The sequence below is a fragment of the Chaetura pelagica genome, unplaced genomic scaffold, assembly GCF_000747805.2.
Source record: "Chaetura pelagica isolate M959 unplaced genomic scaffold, ChaPel_1.0 scaffold516, whole genome shotgun sequence".
Taxonomy (NCBI): Eukaryota; Metazoa; Chordata; class Aves; order Apodiformes; family Apodidae; genus Chaetura; species Chaetura pelagica.
In genome coordinates this window covers 293,614-315,274 of record NW_009953654.1, presented here as the reverse complement: position 1 = coordinate 315,274, position 21,661 = coordinate 293,614, and the positions used below count along the sequence as shown (strand labels likewise).

General features: G+C 49.6%; 2 protein-coding genes across 2 annotated transcripts in view; both read left to right on the top strand.

The window, feature by feature from the left end:
• The window catches only part of MPO (myeloperoxidase), a 28,031-nt gene extending 17,630 nt beyond the window's left edge, over window positions 1–10,401 (top strand). The window contains 4 exon segments of the mRNA XM_010000217.1: window positions 953–1,190; window positions 3,766–3,963; window positions 3,965–4,024; window positions 10,374–10,401. Coding sequence (XP_009998519.1) covers window positions 953–1,190; window positions 3,766–3,963; window positions 3,965–4,024; window positions 10,374–10,401 — 524 coding nt within the window.
• Window positions 10,402–11,382: 981 nt separating this feature from the next.
• Window positions 11,383–20,078, top strand: LOC104391005 (1-acyl-sn-glycerol-3-phosphate acyltransferase alpha-like). Its single transcript, XM_010000216.1, has 6 exons — window positions 11,383–11,567; window positions 13,541–13,674; window positions 15,234–15,409; window positions 15,668–15,763; window positions 16,466–16,538; window positions 19,930–20,078. Exons 1-6 carry the CDS (start codon window positions 11,383–11,385, stop codon window positions 20,076–20,078), a joined length of 813 nt encoding a protein of 270 aa, XP_009998518.1.
• Window positions 20,079–21,661: the final 1,583 nt, after the last annotated feature.

The window sequence follows — 21,661 nt, the reverse complement described above, 5'->3', positions numbered from 1 at the left end:
TTTTCCTCTACTCAAGTGATTATTTGGCAAGACACTGGCTCTCAGATTGTCCTTTGCTGGGTACATGCCCTGTCCACAAAGATGCAGAAATATGTACCAGTTGTGGTCCTGTGCATTTTCAGCTGTTTGTAGTACAGTAAAATTTGTCCAGCTGGCCAACTCCAGTGGCCTTCTCCCCACCCAGAGTAACATGGGCTGCATAGAACTCTTTGCAGCATGGGATGTCTTGTCCATGTGGTTAGACAGGAACACACATGACACCAGCTTTGGGGAACACTTGGCCACAAGCCTATTGAGCAGAGGTAACATCTGCATGTTGCCTAGATTCACTTTCAGTGAAGGCAACATCAGTGAGTTTTGTGAGGACCTCTTCACTGTGGCTCTGCCTATAGGTCTCTGTACAGTCCCTGAGCTCCCACAGTGTTCCTGGGTGGCAGTGAGGATGGGGCAGCCATCCAGCATGCCCAGATTGGACACTCACAGCACAGGGTTAGGAGCAGTCACTGCACATACAGGATCAGGTACCTGAACACAGGTCTCATTAGCTCTTTGAAAAGCCATGGGGTTGCTCCTCTTGCTGTCTGCTGCAGCTTCAGCAGGGTATGGGTCTCCCACAGTTCCTTGGTCACATCACCCGGAGGTTGTTTCAGCTCCACCATGGCCCTGGAGCCTGTGCACTCTGAGTGAAACAGCAAAACGGTGCTGGAAGGTGGTGGAGCAGCTCCCACTGGCAGAGATGACGTGCAAAGACATGGCCCTTCCACGCACAGCACTGAATTGCCAGGCTGGCTCTGGAGGAAACTCGATGGCATTAACAGAAATATTGACCATTTTAGAAAAAGGTTTTGAAAATATTAGGGCCCTACCTGTGGGCTTTGAGAGAGGGAAAAGTCTTTCCAAGAGAGTGGAAAATGTTGCTGATGTGTCTGCTCTGATACCCAACTACTTGCAGGTTATACCTCCTGGAGACATTTCTGTGGTCTTCCACAACCTTCTGATGTGAAGACACTTGCTGTAGTGTTGAGGAATCGTGACCTGGCAAGGAAGTTCATACAGCTGTATGGGACACCAAAGAATATTGACATATGGATTGGGGCACTGGCAGAGCCCTTTGTGCCTGGAGGCAGAGTTGGGCCTCTCATGGCTTGTCTCATTGGTACCCAGTTCAGGAACGTTCGTGATGGGGACAGGTAAGAGAGGAGCTGGGTATCCAAATCCCAGAGGACAGAAGGAGACTGCAGTTGATGTGGATTCCTTTACACAGATTTGGAAATTGTTCCAGTTGCTTTTGGTTTTTTGGAGTGTTTTCCTCATTACTCTTCCAAATGTGCTTTTCTGTTTCTGATGATGTTATTCTCTGGCTGGATCTATCACAGTTGAGATCCTAGGCTAAGATTCCTTAGGAGAAAAGCTGTCAGGCTGTGCTGACAGTAGGTGCTCTTTGGCATAGAATCTTAGGATGGTTTGGGTTGGAAGGGACCTTAAAGATCATCTAGTTCCAACCCCCCTGCATGGGCAGGGACACCTCCCACTAAACCAGGTTGCTCCAAGCTCCATAGAACCTGGCATCCTGTTGATGTGGGTAGTTTTGAAAATATGCCTGCAGACCAAGGGATGTTGCTGAAGGACTAACACAGTTCCAGGCTTTGCAAGTAAAAGAGATTAATTGTTTTCTCTTGGTTAGGTCCCAACTGAGCCTTAGGTGCTTCCCTGGTGCTGGCAGCATCCCTGTCTGCTCTCGGAAGGACTGCTCCTTCTGCTGCTGTGCCCTGTAAATGTGAAGCATCGATCCACCTCTACTGTGGAGCCAGGCTGGGAGAGTTGGGGTGTTCAGCCTGGAGAAGAGAAGGCTCCAGGGAGACCTTAGAGCACCTTCCAGTGCCTGAAGAGGCTCCAGGAAAGCTGGGGAGGGACTTGGGACAAGGGCAGGGAGTGATATGACAAGGATAGGAATGTTTTGGAACTGAAAGAGGGGAGATTTAGATGAGATCTTCAGAAGAAATGCTTTCCTATGGGGGTGGTGAGACCCTGGCCCAGGTTGCCCAGGAAAGTTGTGGCTGCCCCATCCCTGGAAGAGTTGAGTTGAGATCCTAGGCTAAGATTCCTTAGGAGAAAAGCTGTCAGGCTGTGCTGACAGTAGGTGCTCTTTGGCATAGAATCTTAGGATGGTTTGGGTTGGAAGGGACCTTAAAGATCATCTAGTTCCAACCCCCCTGCATGGGCAGGGACACCTCCCACTAAACCAGGTTGCTCCAAGCTCCATAGAACCTGGCATCCTGTTGATGTGGGTAGTTTTGAAAATATGCCTGCAGACCAAGGGATGTTGCTGAAGGACTAACACAGTTCCAGGCTTTGCAAGTAAAAGAGATTAATTGTTTTCTCTTGGTTAGGTCCCAACTGAGCCTTAGGTGCTTCCCTGGTGCTGGCAGCATCCCTGTCTGCTCTCGGAAGGACTGCTCCTTCTGCTGCTGTGCCCTGTAAATGTGAAGCATCGATCCACCTCTACTGTGGAGCCAGGCTGGGAGAGTTGGGGTGTTCAGCCTGGAGAAGAGAAGGCTCCAGGGAGACCTTAGAGCACCTTCCAGTGCCTGAAGAGGCTCCAGGAAAGCTGGGGAGGGACTTGGGACAAGGGCAGGGAGTGATATGACAAGGATAGGAATGTTTTGGAACTGAAAGAGGGGAGATTTAGATGAGATCTTCAGAAGAAATGCTTTCCTATGGGGGTGGTGAGACCCTGGCCCAGGTTGCCCAGGAAAGTTGTGGCTGCCCCATCCCTGGAAGAGTTGAAGGGCAGGTTGGATGGGGCTTGGAGCAGCCTGGGCTGGTGGGAGGTGTCCCTGCCCATGCAGAGGGATTGGAACTCTATGGTCTTCAAGGTACTTTCCAATTCAAACCATCCTATGACTCTATGATTCCCATCTCCTGAGTTTGCAGTATGCAGCTTTACACCAGTGTCATATGTTCTTCCCAGGGGTCTCAGATATGATTTTTCACCATTTCTCCTTTCCACCCCAGATGTGAATTGGGCCTCTAGGATCTGACATATGGCAGCATTTGGGCTTCATGTGCACCAGGGGCTGGGTGCATTGGGGTTTGCTTGCCAGCCAAAATCACTTGAGCAGTGTTGTGCTTTCAACATCTCTGAAGTCCTCCTACTCCTTGGATTTGCTATGGGGCATCAGGTACAGAAATGAGTTATGTGCCCCATTTCCAGCTGCATTTCTGAGGCAAGGGCCCCATCCTGGACAGCCAGTTTGCCTGAAAATAGATTATGACTAATGCTTCCAGGAAGTTTTCTGCTTAGAAGACTTAATTAAGTGCTCAAAATCCAGTTTTGGGAGCTTAAAGGCAAACACTCTACTGCACATGTAGAAATCCTGTTCTTATGTCAGGATCCAGGAACCCAGTTTGTTTTTCATTAGAGTAATTATTGGGCTGGTGCCAGCAAGGCAATCATGTGTCTGTAACCACACTCTGTGTTTGGTATGTCCTGACTTTTCTGTTTGAGAGAGAGGGATGTGTGCCTCATTGAAGGGAGCACAGGGCAAGGCTTTAATTTAATTGCATCTTTATTGCATGTCCATTGCAGAAAAGCAATTTAAATAATCCAGCTGGTGAGTCAGGGCTCTTGATTTAAGTAACAGAAATGTAAATTTGTTCTTGGCAAAAGGAATATGTGGTTTGTGTTAATGGGATATAATTTTGCAGTCTTGAATGTGAAGAAGCCAGAAAGGAAAAATTTGTTGGGTCTTCTTTCTCCTGCAGGTTTTTTTGGAGGAACAGAGGAGTTTTCACTCCTCAGCAACTCTCTTCACTGGCCAAAGTCTCCTTGTCACGAATAATATGTGACAACACTGGCATCTCTAAAGTACCAAGAAATATCTTCCTGGCCAACAGATTCCCTCATGGCTTTGTGAGCTGCACACACATCCCAAAGCTGGACCTCAGAGCCTGGAAGTCAGGGGACTGAGGAACTGGCAGAGCAAGGTACAAGCTTGGAACAGCACAGAGCTGCCCAGCACAGGTCTGAGCATATCTACAGGCACATAGCTGGCACACCTTTGGATACTCCATTTCATCAGGTCCATGCAGGAGCTCCTCTGGCACAAGGATTTCCCACCATCAAGATTCCAAAACCAAGCTCAGTGCTTTGCTCTGGGATTTTTCTGGTTATCTGCCTTCTCAGTTTAGCTCTTTGCTTTTCTGCATAGGGAGCGATTCCCAGATCAGCTCTGTCTTCTGGCAGCACGTCTTGGCCTAAACAGAAGCACCTCCAGACTTGAAGAGAGATCCCCACTTTGTAGAAGAGGTTGTGGGGGTTGATCTCTAGTAGGGAAATTTTTGCCTGCATTTAGAGTTTTCCCTCAGCTGCCTTCAGGATTTGTGAAGTTCTTGAGGCTTAGTGTTTTCTTTCAAAATGCTTTCTGAAAGCTGAGCAGGAACTGTTTTCAAGCGTGTGGAGCAATAGGATGAGGGACAATGGTCTTAAACTAGAGGTGGGTAGGTGCAGGTCAGACATTAGGAAGAAGTTCTTTACTATGATAGTGGTGAAACACTGGAACAGGTTGCCCAGAGATGTGGTGGTGGCCCCATCCCTGGAGACATTCAAAGTCAAGCTTGAAAGCCTGATTTAGTTAAAGATGTCCCTGCTCACTTCAGGGAGGTTGGACTAGATGACCTTTAAAGGTGCCTTCCAACCCAACCCAGCATTCTATAAACCCCTGGGAAGCAGACATAGGTGAGAGTGGCTCTAGCAGGGGAAAGATGGGCTGCTTCAGCACCCCAGGGACATCTGTGCCTTCTCCTAAAAAGACACCTTTCCTCTGCTCTGACAGGCCCTGCGGTGATGATATCCAGGCTGTGAGGAGCAAACCTCTACAGCTAACAGCAATCATTAAGGGCTCAGACAACTCCCTCTGCAGCCAGCTCCCACTTTCCCTGAGGAGTCTTCCTTATATTCTCTGCAGGGATGTGAGATTATCAGCTTTAAAGGGTGTCAGGGTACACCCATAAATGCCATCCCCATGGTGCCAGAAAAAGTGATGTCTGGAGGATCTTGTTGTCCAGGAGGGATCCCTGGAGGTCTTTAAAGAAATCAGGACTAACACCAGTGGTATTGATCCCCTTTTCCAGATTAACCTGTGGAAATAATTCACACATGATAACAGGGAGCTATGACATGTCCTTTTCTTTTTTGTTAACACATGGCTTTTTGTGTCCTGCAGAAGCAGCATTGGTGACTTTCAATGCTGATCATTGAGGATGCCCCAGAAGTCCAGACTTGGTAACCTGCTGAGATGGATTATTGTTTTTTACTATGCATATGCTTTTATGGCCTGAAATGTTTGGGCATTGTTAGTTTGCATGAAGCCTTCTCCATGAGATGAAGTCCAGTGATCAAAGAACTCCATGAAAAGATGTCCCAGATCTCTGCACATCACTCCATATCACAAAGCAAAGCAAAATGAGTTCTCCAGAGACTCTCTCCCAATCAAACCAGTTGCTGGCTTAGGCTATTTCACATACACTGTGCTTCAAGAAGCTTTCCTGTCAAAAACATGTTTTGGACCCTCCTTTTGAAGTTTTCAACCCACACAGAAAGAGGTTGGGGCATTGGAATGGCTGCTTATGCTTGCTCTCCATTTTTATTTTTGCTTTAAACAAGTATGCATTTCAGTTTCCAGAGAAAATCTGTTGATTTCTCTGTACTTTTGAGTGAAGCAGAAATAGCTGCCATGGTCCCCAAATAGATTTATTTAACCTGCTTCAGGTTTTGCTTGAAGGTGGAATGAAGAAATTGTCTATGTGGAAGAAAGCTGTTTTCTCATCAGTTTTTGCCCCTAGCCCAGAGTGCCTGGGGCATCACTTAGTGAGACCAAAACCCACAAGTCATTCCTGCAGCTTGGCATGAACCTGGGCTGTGGAGCTGGTGGAGTGTGTCCTGGCAAAGATAAGAACAGTCTTAAAAGAGTAAAATCTGATCTAGTTTGACTCTGACTTTGTCCCCTCATTATCTTTTCTTGAATGGGATCAAATCCACTTTTCCCTTCCTCTACAGTCTGCTGTGTTCTTGTTATTGGTCAATAAATGGCAATTTTGAGCTGAGGCCAAAATGTTCTTTGCATTTGGTAAAAGCTGCAGAAGCCACAGGTGAGTGGAGGATGGTTGTAGGTTTTGCATGGGATTATTGGACAAAACCAGTTCAAGAACCCACGTATTATTTGATGAAAGAAGATGTTTCTTGCTGAAGACTCTGACCCAGAGTCCTGTGTCACGTGGCACTACGAAATATTCCTCAGAGCCAGAGCCAGTGCAGGATGTAGTTCCAACAAACACTTGACAGTCATATCCTCCTTCTCACCCCCAAAATGGGAAAAATGTAAGAGTCTCAGGGAAACAAAACAGGGACAGATGCTGATTTCTGCCAGCCCTTGGCCAGGGTGGAGGGTGATGGTGGGGCCATGTAGACTGATGAACATAAGCCTGGACATACTGTGAAGGCAGAAACATGTCCTAGAGTGGATTGAAGGTCACTGCTTCTTGGCTAAGTTCCCAGTGCCAAGAGATACAAGGGAGTCAACAGATTTGAGGGGTGTGAGAAGCCTGACTACGGGGGGATGTCTCCAGACACCTGGCTACATGGGAAGTTGTTGCAAGCTGGTACTGGGGAAGAAAAGAGCAGTTTCCCACAGAGGTGTCTCAGTCTCTCAAGCTTTATTTTTCTAGCATTAGCTGTCTAACTCCAACCCCACACGTCCAGCATCTGTTCAGCCCTTGGAGACAGAGGAAGTTCCACTCATTATTACCTTTTGACTTCAGCAGTTAAGGGGCAGGAAATGACTGGCTCAAAATCAGCCACCGTCTGTCTCTCTACACTAAGCACAGAGGAACTGAGGGGAAAAAAAATAATTAATTTAGCTTAACAACCTGATCAAACTGCCCCATCAAACCCATGAGACACGTCTGGCAGGATGGGGGCTGTGACAGCTGGGCCTGCCCTGGCTGGTGGAGTTGGGGTGGGATGGTCTGCCCAGGATGGGTTGGTTTGCCCTGCTCATCCTCTGCTGCTGATTCTGAGGTGCAGCCCTTCCTCCCAGCTCCAATGGGGCCTTTCATGCACTTTCTTTCCCACCTGCAGCCTTCCCCAGATGCTTCAGCTCTGAGAATGGATGTCCATCATGAGTCTATCTTGCTCAGGACCTTCTCCCAGTAACTACTACACTTGACTTAAGTGGAGACCTATGAAGGTGGTTAGTGGGCTGGAGCACAAGATGTACAGATAAAGGCTGAGGGATCTGAACTTGCTCAGTCTAGAGAAGGGGAGAGGAGGTGATTTCAGTCTTCAGCTTTCTAATGACCAACTGTGGAGCCAGACGCTTCTCAGAGGCACACAGTGAAAGGATAACAGGTAATAGACACAGATCACAACCAGGGCAATTCCCATTAAACAAAGAAAAACATTATACTCATGTTAGTGCTGCAATGTTGACACAGGGACCAGAGAGCTGGTGGCATCTCTATCCTTGGAGATTCTTCAAATTTGCCTAGACAAGTTCCTGAGTGAGCTAACCTGGTTTTGGAGCTAGCCCTGCTGATTGGACTGCAGACCTCCAGGGGTCCCTTGACATCTGAATTTTTCTGTGATTTACAGTGATAAACTTTTGCTTTCCAGCCCAGAGGTGACCTGGCTGCACTGTGCATGTCCTATAGCACAAGCTGTTCTAGCCTGTTGCATTGTGTTTCTGTCAGGGCTGTCTGAAGGCCACAGAAATCTTCATGAGTCAATACACATTTTCTTACAGAAACTCTTCTCCTGACATTACAAAATTTCCACCTATGGTCTTTACTCCTAAGTGGGTGTGCAAAGCTAATCTGTGTCTTGTAAAACTGGGTGATACATGGATTCATCATGAAGCTACAACTGGAGGATGATAAATTCAGTTTGCTCAGTGTTGATGACACTTCTCTAATGTATATACCCTGGAATATATACCCAGGAATCCCTCTGAAGTCTTTAATATCCATGTTAATGCCTCTGTTTAACCGAGTAATAACTGCATGCACTAGATGAGCTCCCTTTAGTGCTGTTCTCCTTTTGAGGTGGCTGATGTGGTCTTTGGCATTGAGCAGTCCCAACCCTTTACCCTCTGGTAGCTTCTTCTAGTCTGCTCCAGTGGGGTGCTGTGCCAGCAGTTTCTAGTATGAATGGCTTCTATTTCAAAATGCAATCTTCAAATTTCATCCTGAAATTGCTTTCACATTTAGAAGTCAATTGTGATCTTGAACTGAAGCAACTCCTCTCTATCCAAGGTTGCTGCCTTGACAACAGTCCATTTTCTTCTGAGCCTTCATTTGCTTACCAGGAGCATGACAATTTTCTTGGCCTTTTCCCATTAGATTAGATCACCTTCTCTGCCCCCACCTCTCTCTTCTGGCCAGTGTGTGGCTTGGTGAGCAGGAGAGGCTTTCATGCCACGCGATGAAAGCTCGTGACAGAAGCAAGCCTGTCCCCTCCTGAGCTCAGAGGGATCTAAACTGAGCAGGCTCTGAAAAGGGTGTAAAGACCCAGGGGCAAAAGGGAGTCAACTGAACATGGATACGTTTAGTCTGGAAACTGGGAGCTCTATTAGAGCTGTAGTTTCTGCAAACACCTCACAGGTTAGGCAAGTCCAGACTGCTTCTGAAAGGGAGGCAGAATGGAACTTGGCACTAGGGATCCTTGCACCAGAAGAACCATAAAATTGAGGGTTTTAGTATCGGTGGATTCGGAGCTGAAACATTTTGTTAGATCTGAGCTGACTGTGTCTCTGGGGGAGCTGGGAATGGCATAAGTTTTATTATCACTTGATGGCCTTGCCTTTTTCCATACTCATCAGAGATTCTTACCAGCTGTTGAAGCCCCAGGTAACTACTCACCTCGCCTCAAGCTCTTGTGTATCTGATGTCTTCTTGAGACCTTAGTGCTCTGAGTGTGGGAAGTTACCTTTCTGCAAGGAGCAGCTCAGTCAATGTTGGTTATTCCTGACCTGGGTCATGCCATGGGGAGCCACTCCTCTCACAACTGACCAGGCTGAGGGTCCAACAGGTCCATGTGTAAATCAGCTTATGTGGGTCCTTCTGTGGTTATGCTTTGCCTATGTGGACATCACCTGGAGCTGGAGACATTTTTCTGTTTTCTCCTCAGGTTCAGGATCTTGTGTTTTTGTAGATCAGCTGTAGTTCAGAGTTGCTGTTCTCCTTTGGATAGGCCACGAACTTGGCTACAGCTTAGTTCCTGCTTGGTAACGCACAGTGCACTGCAGGAGCAGAAGTTCCTTACAGTCTTGATGGAAGTATTTGAAAATTATTGTCAGTGACTTAATAAAGCTTTTTGGCAGTTTATGAGGAGCCCCTGTTGGCACACTGGGTGAATTTTCATGTGCAGGACTGTGTAAGATGTTCCTCTTGCATTAGGGGCCCAACAGCAGCAGGGTTGGTTTGAAAGCTCTGGCTGTCCTTGCAGGATGTCATAGGGACCTGTCTTCTAGTAGATCAGGATGGACCAGTTGTGCATCAAATCAACCTCCACCCAGTTGTGAAAGGCCTTGTGATGCTGGTGGGATACTAAGAAGGTCAGTACACACTGGGAAGGTAACTGCCTTGGGTAAGCACAAAGCAGCCATGGTGAGTCTCCATGAAGGGAGCTGAGCTCTGTACAGGGGGTCACAGGGCCTGGGTCCACTCTGACCACATGAGGTGCTTCTTTTTCCCATGTGCTGGTGATGGGACAGAGAGGAGGCTGTGGACAAAGCTCTTTGCTTTGGTTGCCTCTCCTGTGGTTGCAGAGAAGCCTTGGGAGCAGAAGGGCTTGTAGTCCCTTGTCCAGCTTTCTCATGAAAAACACAAGAAGGGTTCCAAGTGAGCAGGAACACAGGCAATTTCTTTATGTCGTTTCTCACTTTCCTCATTAAATAATCCTGAGGCTTGTCCTTTTTACTGTTCTCAGGGATTTAGTCTTGTTCCTTGGGTTGCAGGTAACAGTCCATGTGGTTTGAGGGGTCCTCGGACTCTTCACTTTTGAGAACCTGCAGCTTCCAGTCCTGGCTGGAATGTATTATTGTTGCTCCTCTGAAGTGACAGCTGGTTGAACGAGGCCTGTCAGGCTGATGAAGAATCCAGCTGCTTTTTCTCTGTTTATCTTTTTGTCCAGACATGTGGCACTTTGGCCACTCTCCCACTGAGGAAACCATCCCTGGAGGTATTAAAAAACATGAAGATGTGACACTTCAGGACATGCTCCAGTGGGCATGGTGGTTTTTTCTGGGTTGATGGTTGGACTCAGTGATCTTGCTCTTTTCCAGCCGTGATGATTCTGTGATTCTGTGAATGTCCAGTTGTCACATTGGTTCCTTCAATCCCTAGACGTGTGAGGCAGGAACTGGTTGCTAGGATCTGGTTTCTGGCTTTCTCTTTCTCTCCTTCATAATTTCTGATTTCCAGCATATCTTGCAGCCACCTCAGGGCTTTTGTGTGCAGAGGAAACCTCTGTTTCCCCAGGCAGCCCCTGTTGCCTGAGCCATGAGCCAGAAATGTGCCTGTGGGGCCAATGGCATCCTAGGGGTCATCAAGAAGAGTGTGGCCAGGAGGTCAAAGAGGGTTCTTCTCCACCTCTTCTCTGCCCTGGTGAAGTCACATTTGGAATACTGTGTCCAATTCTGGGCTCCCCAGTTCATGAAGGACAAGAAGGCTGGGAAGAGTTCAGAGAGGGATCACAGAGATGCTAGGACTGGAGCATCTGCCCTGTGAGGAAAGGCAGGGAGAGCTGGGGCTGCTCAGCCTAGAGGCAGACAAGGCATCTCATCAATGCTTATAAATACCTAAAAGGCAGGTGTGTCAGCAGGATGGGGCCAGACTCCTTTTAGCAGTGCCTGGTGACAGGACAAGGAGCAATGGGCACAAGCTGGAACACAAGAGGTTCATGCTAAACATCAGGGAGAACTTCTATACTTTGTGGGTGACAGAGCCCTGGGCCAGGCTGCCCAGAGAGGCTGTGGAGGCTCCTTCTCTGGAGACATTCCAAGCCCTTCTGGACATGTCCTTTTGTGATCTCCTGTGGGTGATCCTGCTGTAGCAGGGGGGGTCCCTTCCAACCCCCACTACACTGTGACACTATCTCTCTGTGCTCCCCACCCCCGGCAGCCCCAGCTCTTGTCCAACACCCTGGCCAGTGCTGCTGCCTAAACCTGCAGGTTGAGCCCCCAGGCACGAACCAGCCTTCCCGAGGTCTCCTTGCAGCTTTGCACCACCCACTCGTGGCTGATCAAGGGGAGATCTCAGCTCTGCTTGTGATTCATCTGTTGCTCAGTGCAACAACACTCAGCTGGTGGACTCTGAGCTGGCAGGATGGAGCTTCTGCTCCTTCACTACCCGTTCACTGTGCTGTTCGTTGCCTTTCTAGTCCTTTACCAGCTGCATCCTGCATTCAAATACTTCTGCAAGATGACCTTCTACAATGTGTGGCTCCTGACCCTGAGCGTCCTGGTGATCATATGCAGTATCCCTCGGGGACGTAACGTGGAGAACATGAAGTAAGTTGTCTGTGGATTCTTTCTGCTCTGGGCATGGACAGAGTCCACTTGTGATGTGTTCTGGAGGGTCTCGGGACTCACACTGCAGCACGGAGGACTTGGTTGGGTCGTTTCTGAGCTGCAGCTCAGAAAAGAGAGGTGGGTTCTGTGCTGTGTTTGTGTTGGTTTCTGGTGGTGCCAGAGCAGGACCACCACTGAATCTAGGGCAGGTCACCCAGAAAGGCATCCAGGCAGGGTCTTCAGAGAAAGAGACTCCACAACGAACTTTGAAAGGAAAGGATGTAAAAGGTGACATACATTTAACAAACTAGGCACTGGATGTAACACAACAAACTGGATATAGCACACGGGTAAATGAACTTGCTGTTTCAGTTCACTCTCCTGCCTGATCTCCAGAGCTGTGTTTCCCTCTGTCTGTCTGGTCCTCTCTCCTCCAAGCTGTGTTGAGAAAGCCTCTGCAGGTGCTCCTCTCCTTCTCAGCTCTACCCACTCACTGCTCACCTGCACAGGCAGGCACAGACATGAACACACTGTCACTGGTGTCCCCATCACTGCTGTTCTGTGCCCACAAGCTCAGCATTTTCCCACCCCATCCTCTTGCTGCCTGTCCCCTCCCTCCATCTGTCCTAAGCTGCTGTGTGTCCCCCATGGGGTCAGCAGTGATGGGTGTTGGTAACACAGAGGGTGGATGAGGTGGGGGCTTGAAGCTGATTCTGCTGCTCAGCACCATAGTGCCTGTGGCCTCCTGACATGCTGCAGGGGCAGGATTTCACAGAATCATAGAATGGTTTGAGTTGGAAGGGACCTTACAGATCACTGAGTTCCAGCTCCCATGGGCAGGGGCACCTCTCACTAGATCAGGCTGCTCAGAGCCTGCTTATTGGTTGTGTGCTGCAGCAGGAGTTCACATCTCCTGACTGAGCAGCAGCCTTTTGCTTTAAGATGTTTTCTTCAGTTCTTGATTGTTATTATTTGTTGTTGTTTGTCTGGTCTTGGTTAATACCTGCCTACCCAAATTGCAGCCCAGAGTCACCTACAGACAAACTCCTCCCTATTTCCACAGCCTGGGCACCAGCAGAGTTAGGTACACGTTTATTGCAGCATATGTTGATGATTCAAGGTGTGCAGAGAAGCAGGGTCCCAACAGTGCTCCGTGGATTGGGGTGTTATCTGATACTTGGCTGATACACAGAATTGCTGCAGCTGTCATTGCCAGACCATTGTTCTTGCCTGGCTTGAAGAAAACCTGCTGTATTTGTCTTAGAATCATTGAATGGTTTGGGTTGGAAGGCACCTCGAAGACCATCCAGTTCCAACCCCCTGCATGGGCAGGGACACCTCCCACCAGCCCAGGCTGCTCCAAGCCCCATCCAACCTGCCCTTCAACACTGCCAGGGATGGGGCAGCCACAGCTTCCCTGGGCAACCTGGGCCAGGGTCTCGCCATCCTTACAGCAAAGAATTTCTTCCAAATATCCAATCTAAATCTCCCCTCTTCCAATTTTAAGCCATTGCCCCGTGTCCTCTCACTACAAGACCTTGTCCAAAGTCCCTCCAGGCCCTGGAAGCTGCTCTAAGGTCTCCCTGGAGCCTTCTCTTCTCCAGGCTGAACACCCCAACTCTCCCAGCCTGTCTCCAGAGCAGAGCTGCTCCAGCCCTCAGATCATCTCTGTGGCCTCCTCTGGACTCTCTCCCAGAGTTCTATGTCCATCTTATGTTGGGGCTCCAGAATCAGACACAGTGTTCCAGGTGGGGTCTCATGAAAATGAAATGATGAAACATCTTCTTTAATGAAACAATGAGCCCAAGAGACATGGTAGTTGCTTCTCTGCAAGTCATGGGTCAAATATGGGTCTGTGGAGAAATGGGCCACCCTGCAGGAACAGTGGGAGATGAGCTGGTAGGGAAGCCTGGCCTTTGGTCCCTCTGCTCAGTCTCAGTGTGTCTTTGCTAACACCCACTCTCTTTTTCCAGGTATTTCCGCATTTCACTCCTGCCACTCAAATACATCTTGGGTATCAAGATAGTGGTGAAGGGCAAGGAGAACCTCAGGACTAAGAAACCTTTCGTCCTCGTGTTAAATCACCAGACCTCCCTTGACATTTTGGGTATGTGGTGATCCTGCCTCCTGCTCCTGCTCCCAGCTGTTCGTAGGGCAGCATCAAGCCCCACACACCACCAGCACAGAGGCAGAAGTGGCTGCTACGTCGTCCTTGCCAGCCACCCCATCCAGGGCTGATTTCACAGGATCACTCAGTGTTGGGGGCTGGAAGGGACCTCCAAAGATCATTGAGTCCAATCCCCCAACCAGAGCAGGACCAAAACCAGGGCAGGTCACTCAGAAAGGCATCCAGACAGGTCTGAAAGGTCTCAAGAGAGGGAGCCCCCCCAGCCTCTCTGGGCAGCCTGTCCCAGGGCTCTGTCACCCTCACAGCAAAGAAGTTCTTCCTCATGTGGAGGTGGAACTTCCTGGGCTCCAGTTTGAATCCGTTGTCCCTCATCCTATCACAGGGCACCACTGAAAAAAGATTGGCCCTGTCTTCTTGACCCCCACCCTTCAGATATTTATAGATACTGATTAGATCCCTCTTCAGTCTTCTCCTCTCCAGACCAAACTGCCCCAGGTCTCTCAGCCTTTCCTCTTCAGGCAGGTCTAGTCCCTTCATCATCCCTGTAGCCTCCCTTGGCCTCTCTCCAGTAGATCCCTGTCCCTCTGGAACTGGGGAGCCCAGAACTGGACACAACACTCCAAGTGAGTTCTCCCCAGGGCCGAGTAGAGGGGGATGAGAACCTCCCTCGACCTGCTGGACACACTCCTGATGCACCCCAAGATCCCATTTGCCTTCTTGGTCACAAAACATATTGTTGTCCCATGGATAACTTGTTGTCCACCAGGACCCTTAGGTTCTTCTCCATGGAGCTGCTCTCTAGCAGATCAACCTCCTGGCCTGAACTGATGCATTTGATTGTTCCTTCCCAGGTGCAGGACTCTGCACTTGCTCTTGTTCAACTTCATGAGGTTTCTCTTTGCCCTGCTCTCCAGTCTGTCTAGATCTCACTGAATGGCAGCTCAGCCTTCCGGTGCAACAGCCAGTCCTCCCAGCTTCGTGTCATGACCAAACTTGCTGAGGCTACACTCTGTCCCCTCATCCAGGTTGTTGTTGAAGATGTTGAACAGGACTGGACTCAGCGCTGATCCCTGAGGGACTCCACTAGTTACAGGTCAAGGTAGACACATCCACTGCTCTCCCTGCATCTGTCCATCAGTCACAACATCATAGAAGGCTGTCAGATTAGTCAAGCATGATCTCTCCTTGGTGCATCCATGCTGGCTACTCCAGGGTGTCACAGCCAGTGTTGCTCTACAGGCTGTTAGAGGTATTTTCAAACTCAGTCAGCTTTGTCTTTTCCAAGAGAGCTGGGATGACAGTGTCAGTTTAGCTCAGCTGTGTCACAGCTGCTCCATTCAATGATGCCATTGGTCCTCTCAGTGGTGGTTGGTCTGGAAATCCCCAGAATCCCTTTCCCAACATGTTTCTGATCCTCTGAAGCTGGATGGGTGCTGCAGCCAAGGCAGGCAGCTCCCACAGCAAAGGGCTGCAGCCCAGAATCTGGAGGAAACCTCAGTGCAGATGAGAGCTTGTTCTGTCCTGTTCTCCTCTTCCAGTGATGATGGACATCTTACCAAACCGCTGCGCGCCCATCACAAAGAAGGAGATCCTGTACATGGGCACCTTTGGCCTGGCCTGCTGGCTTGCAGGGCTCATTTTCATTGACCGCAAGAAGAAGAAAGAGTCTATCAGTACCTTGACAGAGGTGGCCCACTCCCTGCACAAAGAAAATGTGAGTGGGGAGGACTCTGGTGAGGAGCCACTGGAAAAACATGAACCTTGATGTGGCTGGAAAGGGAACTTTGTCTCTGGGCTGAGCACTGCACAGAGCAGAGTGAGAGTATCTCTGGTGGGTTGAGTTAAAGTGGAGAAAGAGGTTGTCTCTGCATGCTCAGGGGCCAAAAGATCAGTCCCAGGGGAGTATGACTGTGCAGTGCCTTAGAACAGTAACTGGAGGTGCCTCCATCTCAATGTCTCCTCCCCCCTGCAGTTACGTGTCTTGATCTTCCCTGAAGGAACGCGAAATCATGATGGCTCCATGTTGCCTTTCAAAAGTGGGGCCTTCCAGCTGGCTGTGAAAGCTCAGGTAAGAGCCACCTTCCTCCTGCCCCTTGGGATGTGGTTTGCTTACTATGGTCCACCAACAACCAGGGCTCTGTGGCTTCTGCTCCCTGGCTTCTCTTTGGGTTGATCACGCATCCAGGAGTCCATTAGGACCTTGGAGGTGACATAGGAGGGGCCTGTTTCTGGGACAAGTGGAAAATCTTCATGTCTCAGCTTCAGAAAAATCTGGGGGGACCTTGACAAGACCCTTGGACCTTTCCTGGAGGGCAGTTCCTGCTACAGACTGATTTGGCCATCCATTGTTGGCCTAAATACAGAAAGGAAGGTCTTAGATTCATAGATTCATTAAGGTTGGAAAAGGCCATCAAGTCTAATTGCCAACCCAACACTACCATGCCAACTAAACCATGTCCTGCAGTGCCATGTCCACACATGTTTTAAACATCTCCAGGAATGGTGGCTCCACCACCACCCTGGGCTGCCTGTTCCAGGGCCTGACCACTCTTTCAGTAAATAAATTGTTCCTAATAGCCCATGTAAAATGCAAAAACCAACATCAAGGACACTGTGTGTTATAGTTCAATGATCTAAATATCCCAATAACCCTCCGATGGTTTATTATTCAGCTGACTGGGATAAATATCAGTGAGGTGAAGGATTTACCAGTTCCATTCTGGGAAGGAATGGTGAAATCTGTCGATTCACTGCTTTGCCTTCCCTCCAGGTTCCCGTTATTCCTGCAGTGATCTCTTCCTACTGTGACTTCTACAACCAGAAAGAGAAGAGATTTACACGAGGTGAGGATGACCTGGGGCAAAGAGAGGGCTGGGTGTGAGCTCAGTCCTTGGAAGGAGCCATGAGGTGGGTGGGCAGAGGATCACATGTGATGTGGAGATAGCAGACAGGCAACAGCAGTTGCTGTCTTCTCAAGAGGGGAGGGAGTGGAAGATTTCAAGCATCGCTCTTGCTTCTTCCTTTGGATTTAATTATGGAATCACAGAATGGTTTGGGTTGGAAGGGACCTTAAAGATCATCAGGTTCCAACCCTCCTGCTATGGGCAGGGATACCTCCCACCAGGCTGCACAAACCTCATCCAACCTGCCCTTGAACACCTCCGGGGAGGGAACATCCACAGCTTCTCTAGGCAACCTATTCCAGCACCTTACTGCCCTCATGCTGAAGAATTTCTTCCTCATCTCTAACCTAAATCTCCCCTTTTTCAGTTTAAAACTGTTTCCCCTTTGCCCTGTCACTGCCCTCTCTGGTGAAAAGTCCCTCTCCATCCTCTCTGGAGCCCCTTCAGACACTGGAAGGTGCTCTAAGGTCTCCCTGGAGCCTTTTCTTTTCCAGGCTGAACACCCCAACTCTCTCAGCCTGTCCTCATAGCTGCTCCAGCCCTTTGATCATCTTTGTTGTCCTCCTCTGGACCCTCTCCAACAGCTCCATCTTTCCTGTGCTGAGGGCACCAGAGCTGGACCCAGCTCTCCAGGTGGGATCTCACCACAGCAGAGCAGAGGGGCAGAATCCCCTCCTGGCCCTGCTGGACACACTTCTTGTGATGCAGCCCAGGACACAATTGCCCCTCCGGGCTCCAGCCCTCACTGGTCACTCATGTCCAGCTTCTCGTCTCCTCCCACCCCCAGGTCCTTCTCCTCAGGGCTGCTCTCCAGCCCTTCTCCCTCCATCCTGGATTGGTGCCTGGGGTTGTGCTGATTTTTCAAAGCTTGTCCAACACCTGGTATGAGAGAACCTGGAGAAACAGCAGAGTCCTGGGGCAGGTCCAGCCCCAGGTCCCTTCATTCTGTCCTGGGATCTGCAGGTGCAATGAGAATTGGGGAACAGAAGCAAACAGGGAGCTCTCAGCAGAAGTCACCCTGAGAGTGTCTCCCCTCCCAGTTAACGTTTCATCTGTTTGTGGCGACAAAAATGCTGCAAGTTTGGGGCTTCAGAGGGAAAATGCAGGGAAAAAAAGTTAAAATTCCTACAGATAAAAGTAACTCATCCTGTTCCTCCACTTCCTCTGCTGATGCCCACCCCAAAGATGGGCTTCTGCCCCTTCCCACTCTCCCCCAGGCCAGCCTTGCTGCTTCTTCAGGGCAGGGTTTGCTTCTGAAATTCTCATTCCTCCCATTGTTTGTGCCTGGGCAAGGCCATTGCCTGGCAGGCAGACACCTGGAAGAGAGAGAGGTGTGTTAGCCACTCAGTTGTCTGTTTCTCCTAATCTCTCACCCGTTGGGTCTCTGTCTCTTTTGACCACACTCAAAAGCCTTTTGGTGCTGGAAATGTTCCCCAGGTCAGTACCCTGCTCAGCTGGGCAACAAGGCAGAGCCCTGCTCTGGGAAAGCAGAGAAGAATCCTGTGGGGAGGCAGCTCTGAAGCACCTGAACCTTCTGCTTTAAGCAAGACCAGTTCTACAGATACAGGAGTTTGCTCTCTGCTTCCTCCAGCCAAGTTTGGAGGAACAAATTCCACAACCTCCCTGAGCTCCTTGAGAAAAACTATTTGCAGTTGCAGGTACTTTGGTCATAACCTCACCCTGGGAGCTTGTGGTTGGCTGACCTGTAAGTCGTTTTCTGAACTGCTGTTAAACAGGTAGAACCCTCACTGAGGAAGAAAGAACCTCAGTTGGCTTTTCCTGCACCTCCCCACTTTTCCCACTTGCCTGATTGCCAGGGCTGATTGTGACAATGTCCTACACTTTGCCAAGATTTCTGCCCATTGGGCAGGATAATCCTCAGGTCAGGACAGCTTGCTGTGCCCAGGGTGGCTCTGACCGTTCTAATCATGGAAACACAGAATCATCCTGGTTAGAAGAGACCTTGAAGATCATCAGGTCCAACATCACCTAAATCCACCACTCATGACCTCATGTACCCTCTCAGTGCTTAAATCATGTCCCTCAACACTAGTATCTACATTTCTTTGAAACACTTCCAGGGCTGGTGACTCCACCACCTCCCTGGGCAGCCTGTTGCAGTGTCCAACCACTCTTTGAGTGAAGAAATTATTTCTAATATCCAGTCTAAATCTCCCCTGGTGCAGCTTCAGGCCATTTCCTCTCATGCTGTCATTATCCACTTGAGAGAAGAGCCCAGCTCCCACCTCCCTACAACCTCCTTTCAGGCAGTTGTAGAGAGCAATGAGGTCTCCCTTCAGCCTCCTCTTCTTCAAACTAAACAATCCCAGTTTTCTCAGCCTCTCCTCATAGGACTTACTCTCCAGACCTCTCACCAGCTAATGAGCTGCTGGAAAGCCCAACTCAGTGTCCAGTGTGTGCACTGCCACACATGGAGCAAGTCTGGTGCTTGCTGAAAGTCTGTTTCACCCCAACAGACCTGCAGCCCCATCATCCCTCAGCTCTTCCAGTGGGGTCACATGAAGGACAGCAGACTGCTGAGGTACCAGGATGCTTTGGATGTACCACCTGCAGGCAGGGGACGTGCCCTCTTCTTTTGTGAACCTCTTCTCTATGCCCCTGTTCTGCCTCCCTTGCATGGTCCTGCTACAGCACTTCTGGATCTCATGTGTCAAGCCTTGCAGGAAAGGTAGAGAACAGCAGAGCCACTGCCCAGCTCCTCAGGTGGGGGGCTGCAGGCAGCTTCTCTCTGCTGGCCAGAACAAGGGCCACTGGGTGCAAGAGCAGAACAGCTTGATGGCATCTCCCTGGGGTATTCCTCCAGTCTACATCAGCCCAGTGCTCAGGTCCTTCTCAGGAGAACTAAGACACACCTTGGCCAAACAGGGAGTCCTGGGTGCAATCTCTCTCATCCCACAGCACGTTTCTGGAAGGGGCTACTCTGCTGAGTTTGGCACACAGAGATCAAGGCACAGCCCATGGGAGGGGCACAGACATCTCCAACATCTCCAACATCAGCTCATCCTTTTTGCCATGATCTAAACAGACCCAGATACCTTTCCACAGTGAGAAGTACTGGATGTATTTGGGCAGGGATTCACATGTTTCTGTATTGATGATTTTTTTGGTCTCTGGAGGTGGGAACAGCCTGGCCTGGGTTGTTGCTGGGTGCATCTGGGTTGCTACACCCCTGCTGGTGTGTGAAGGGCACTTACCTTGGTTTCTGCCTTGTTCCTCAGTTTACCCCAATCCCTCTGCTACACCTTCTCTTGCTCTTCTACACCACTCATGTTGTTTTCCTCCTCTCTGACCCTCTCTCTCACTGTTCCAGGGACAAGCATCATCCAGATCCTGCCAGAAGTGAAGACACTGGGGCTGGGCCCGGGTGATGTTCCCAAGCTCACGGCGCAGGTCCGTGACTCCATGCTCGTCACCTACCAGCAGATATCAGGAATGATCAATGGGGCTTCCCAAGAGTGAGCCTCTCTCCCGGCTCTAGCAGCGTGTGTAGCAGCTGAGAAGGAATGACATGGCAACCACAAGAAGGTCTGGCAGCAGAGACAACCATGGATTGCAACCCTGACATTCCACAGACAGGCAAAATGTCCACAGAAGAATAAAAGCTTGTAAGTGAAGGTGGTGAAATGTTTGCCACGTCACAGCACCCTGCTACTGGTGTGGACAGATGTGTTGGGCAGCTGGACAATTCTTTGCAATCCTGAGAACTTCTCTCCAGCTGGACCCCAGAAGAGCTGGACCCTTCACTGCACATTTATAATTGCCTTTTCTTACCCAAAACCAACAAGGTCCCAAGCCTATGACCACCCTGCTTGGGGAAGTGGCTGTCTCAGGCTTTGAGTCATTTCTCTGGCAGCACATGCAGGAGAAGGCACTGTCTCCTACCTCTTTCTGTGGGTAGGACCTGGGAGGTACCTCTGCCATGAGAGGAGAAAGTGAAGGCAGCTTTGAGAGGGGGGGATTAAAGCCCTCATGTGTCTGCAGGACGTGGTAATTTCTCTGCTTTTCTCAGGTTTCCTTTGAAGCAAAGCAAGGTTTTTCTTTGGCTGGTTGGGCAGATCTCAGGAGTATGAGGGGAACATGCCTGGGTACTCAGATACAAGAAGCAAACAGCAGAAATGTGTTGTCCTGCATCCTCACTGTGCCCTGATAACCGCATCATTTTTACCCTAACCCATGTATTTTTCAACTCAAATGCACTTGGGAAGTTGCAGCTCCTGATTTCTGGGTCCTGCCTCATTTTGCCCTGGTTTTGATATGGCTAAGGAAGGTGTCTTGCCTTCCCTGCCCAGGGTCACCACAGCCTTTCCCCACTCCCCATGCTCTGGTGTTTCAGGGAGCAGTTGTCCTCAAGCTCCATCACTCCCCTGGGGTCCTGCAGGTCCCCTGGGGCCCCTGGGCCATGGGTGAACAGCAGGGGGGCTGGGATGGGCATGACGTGCCAGCACACCCCATGGCAGAGCACAGTGGCTGGTGCTGAATCATTGGGATTTTACCCAGCATCTCCTTCATTAGGTCTCATCAGAGAGGCCCCTGCTACATCTACAAGCTTTACTTCATGGAGCTCATTATTCTACCTTAGGCTGCCACCTTCTTGCCCCTACTCACTATGAGGGGGGTGAGACCCTGGCCCAGGTTGCTCAGTGAAGCTTTGAAGGCCCCATCCCTGGAAGTGGCTGGATGGGCTTGGAGCAACCCAAACTAGTCTGTGATTCTGTGATTCCCTTGAGTGGTATCAAGGTGAGATGGCAATTTAGTATGATTTTTACTGGTTTGATACTTTCTGATTTACTAGGGACTTGGAAATTATTTTCCCAGCCAGATGATTAATTTTTAGCCCTAATGCATGTGCTTTACCTACCAGCCAGTTTATGGGTTCTTCTCTTAGTCTGATATGTTGAGTTATGAACCACAGCCAATAAATGTTTTGGACACAGGTTTGACATCCTGGAATTTGTGCCAATGTATTTTATGACACACAGTGTATTTTATTACTGCCCATCACATCCAAACACACACATGTTCACCAAGGATTTAAAAAAAAG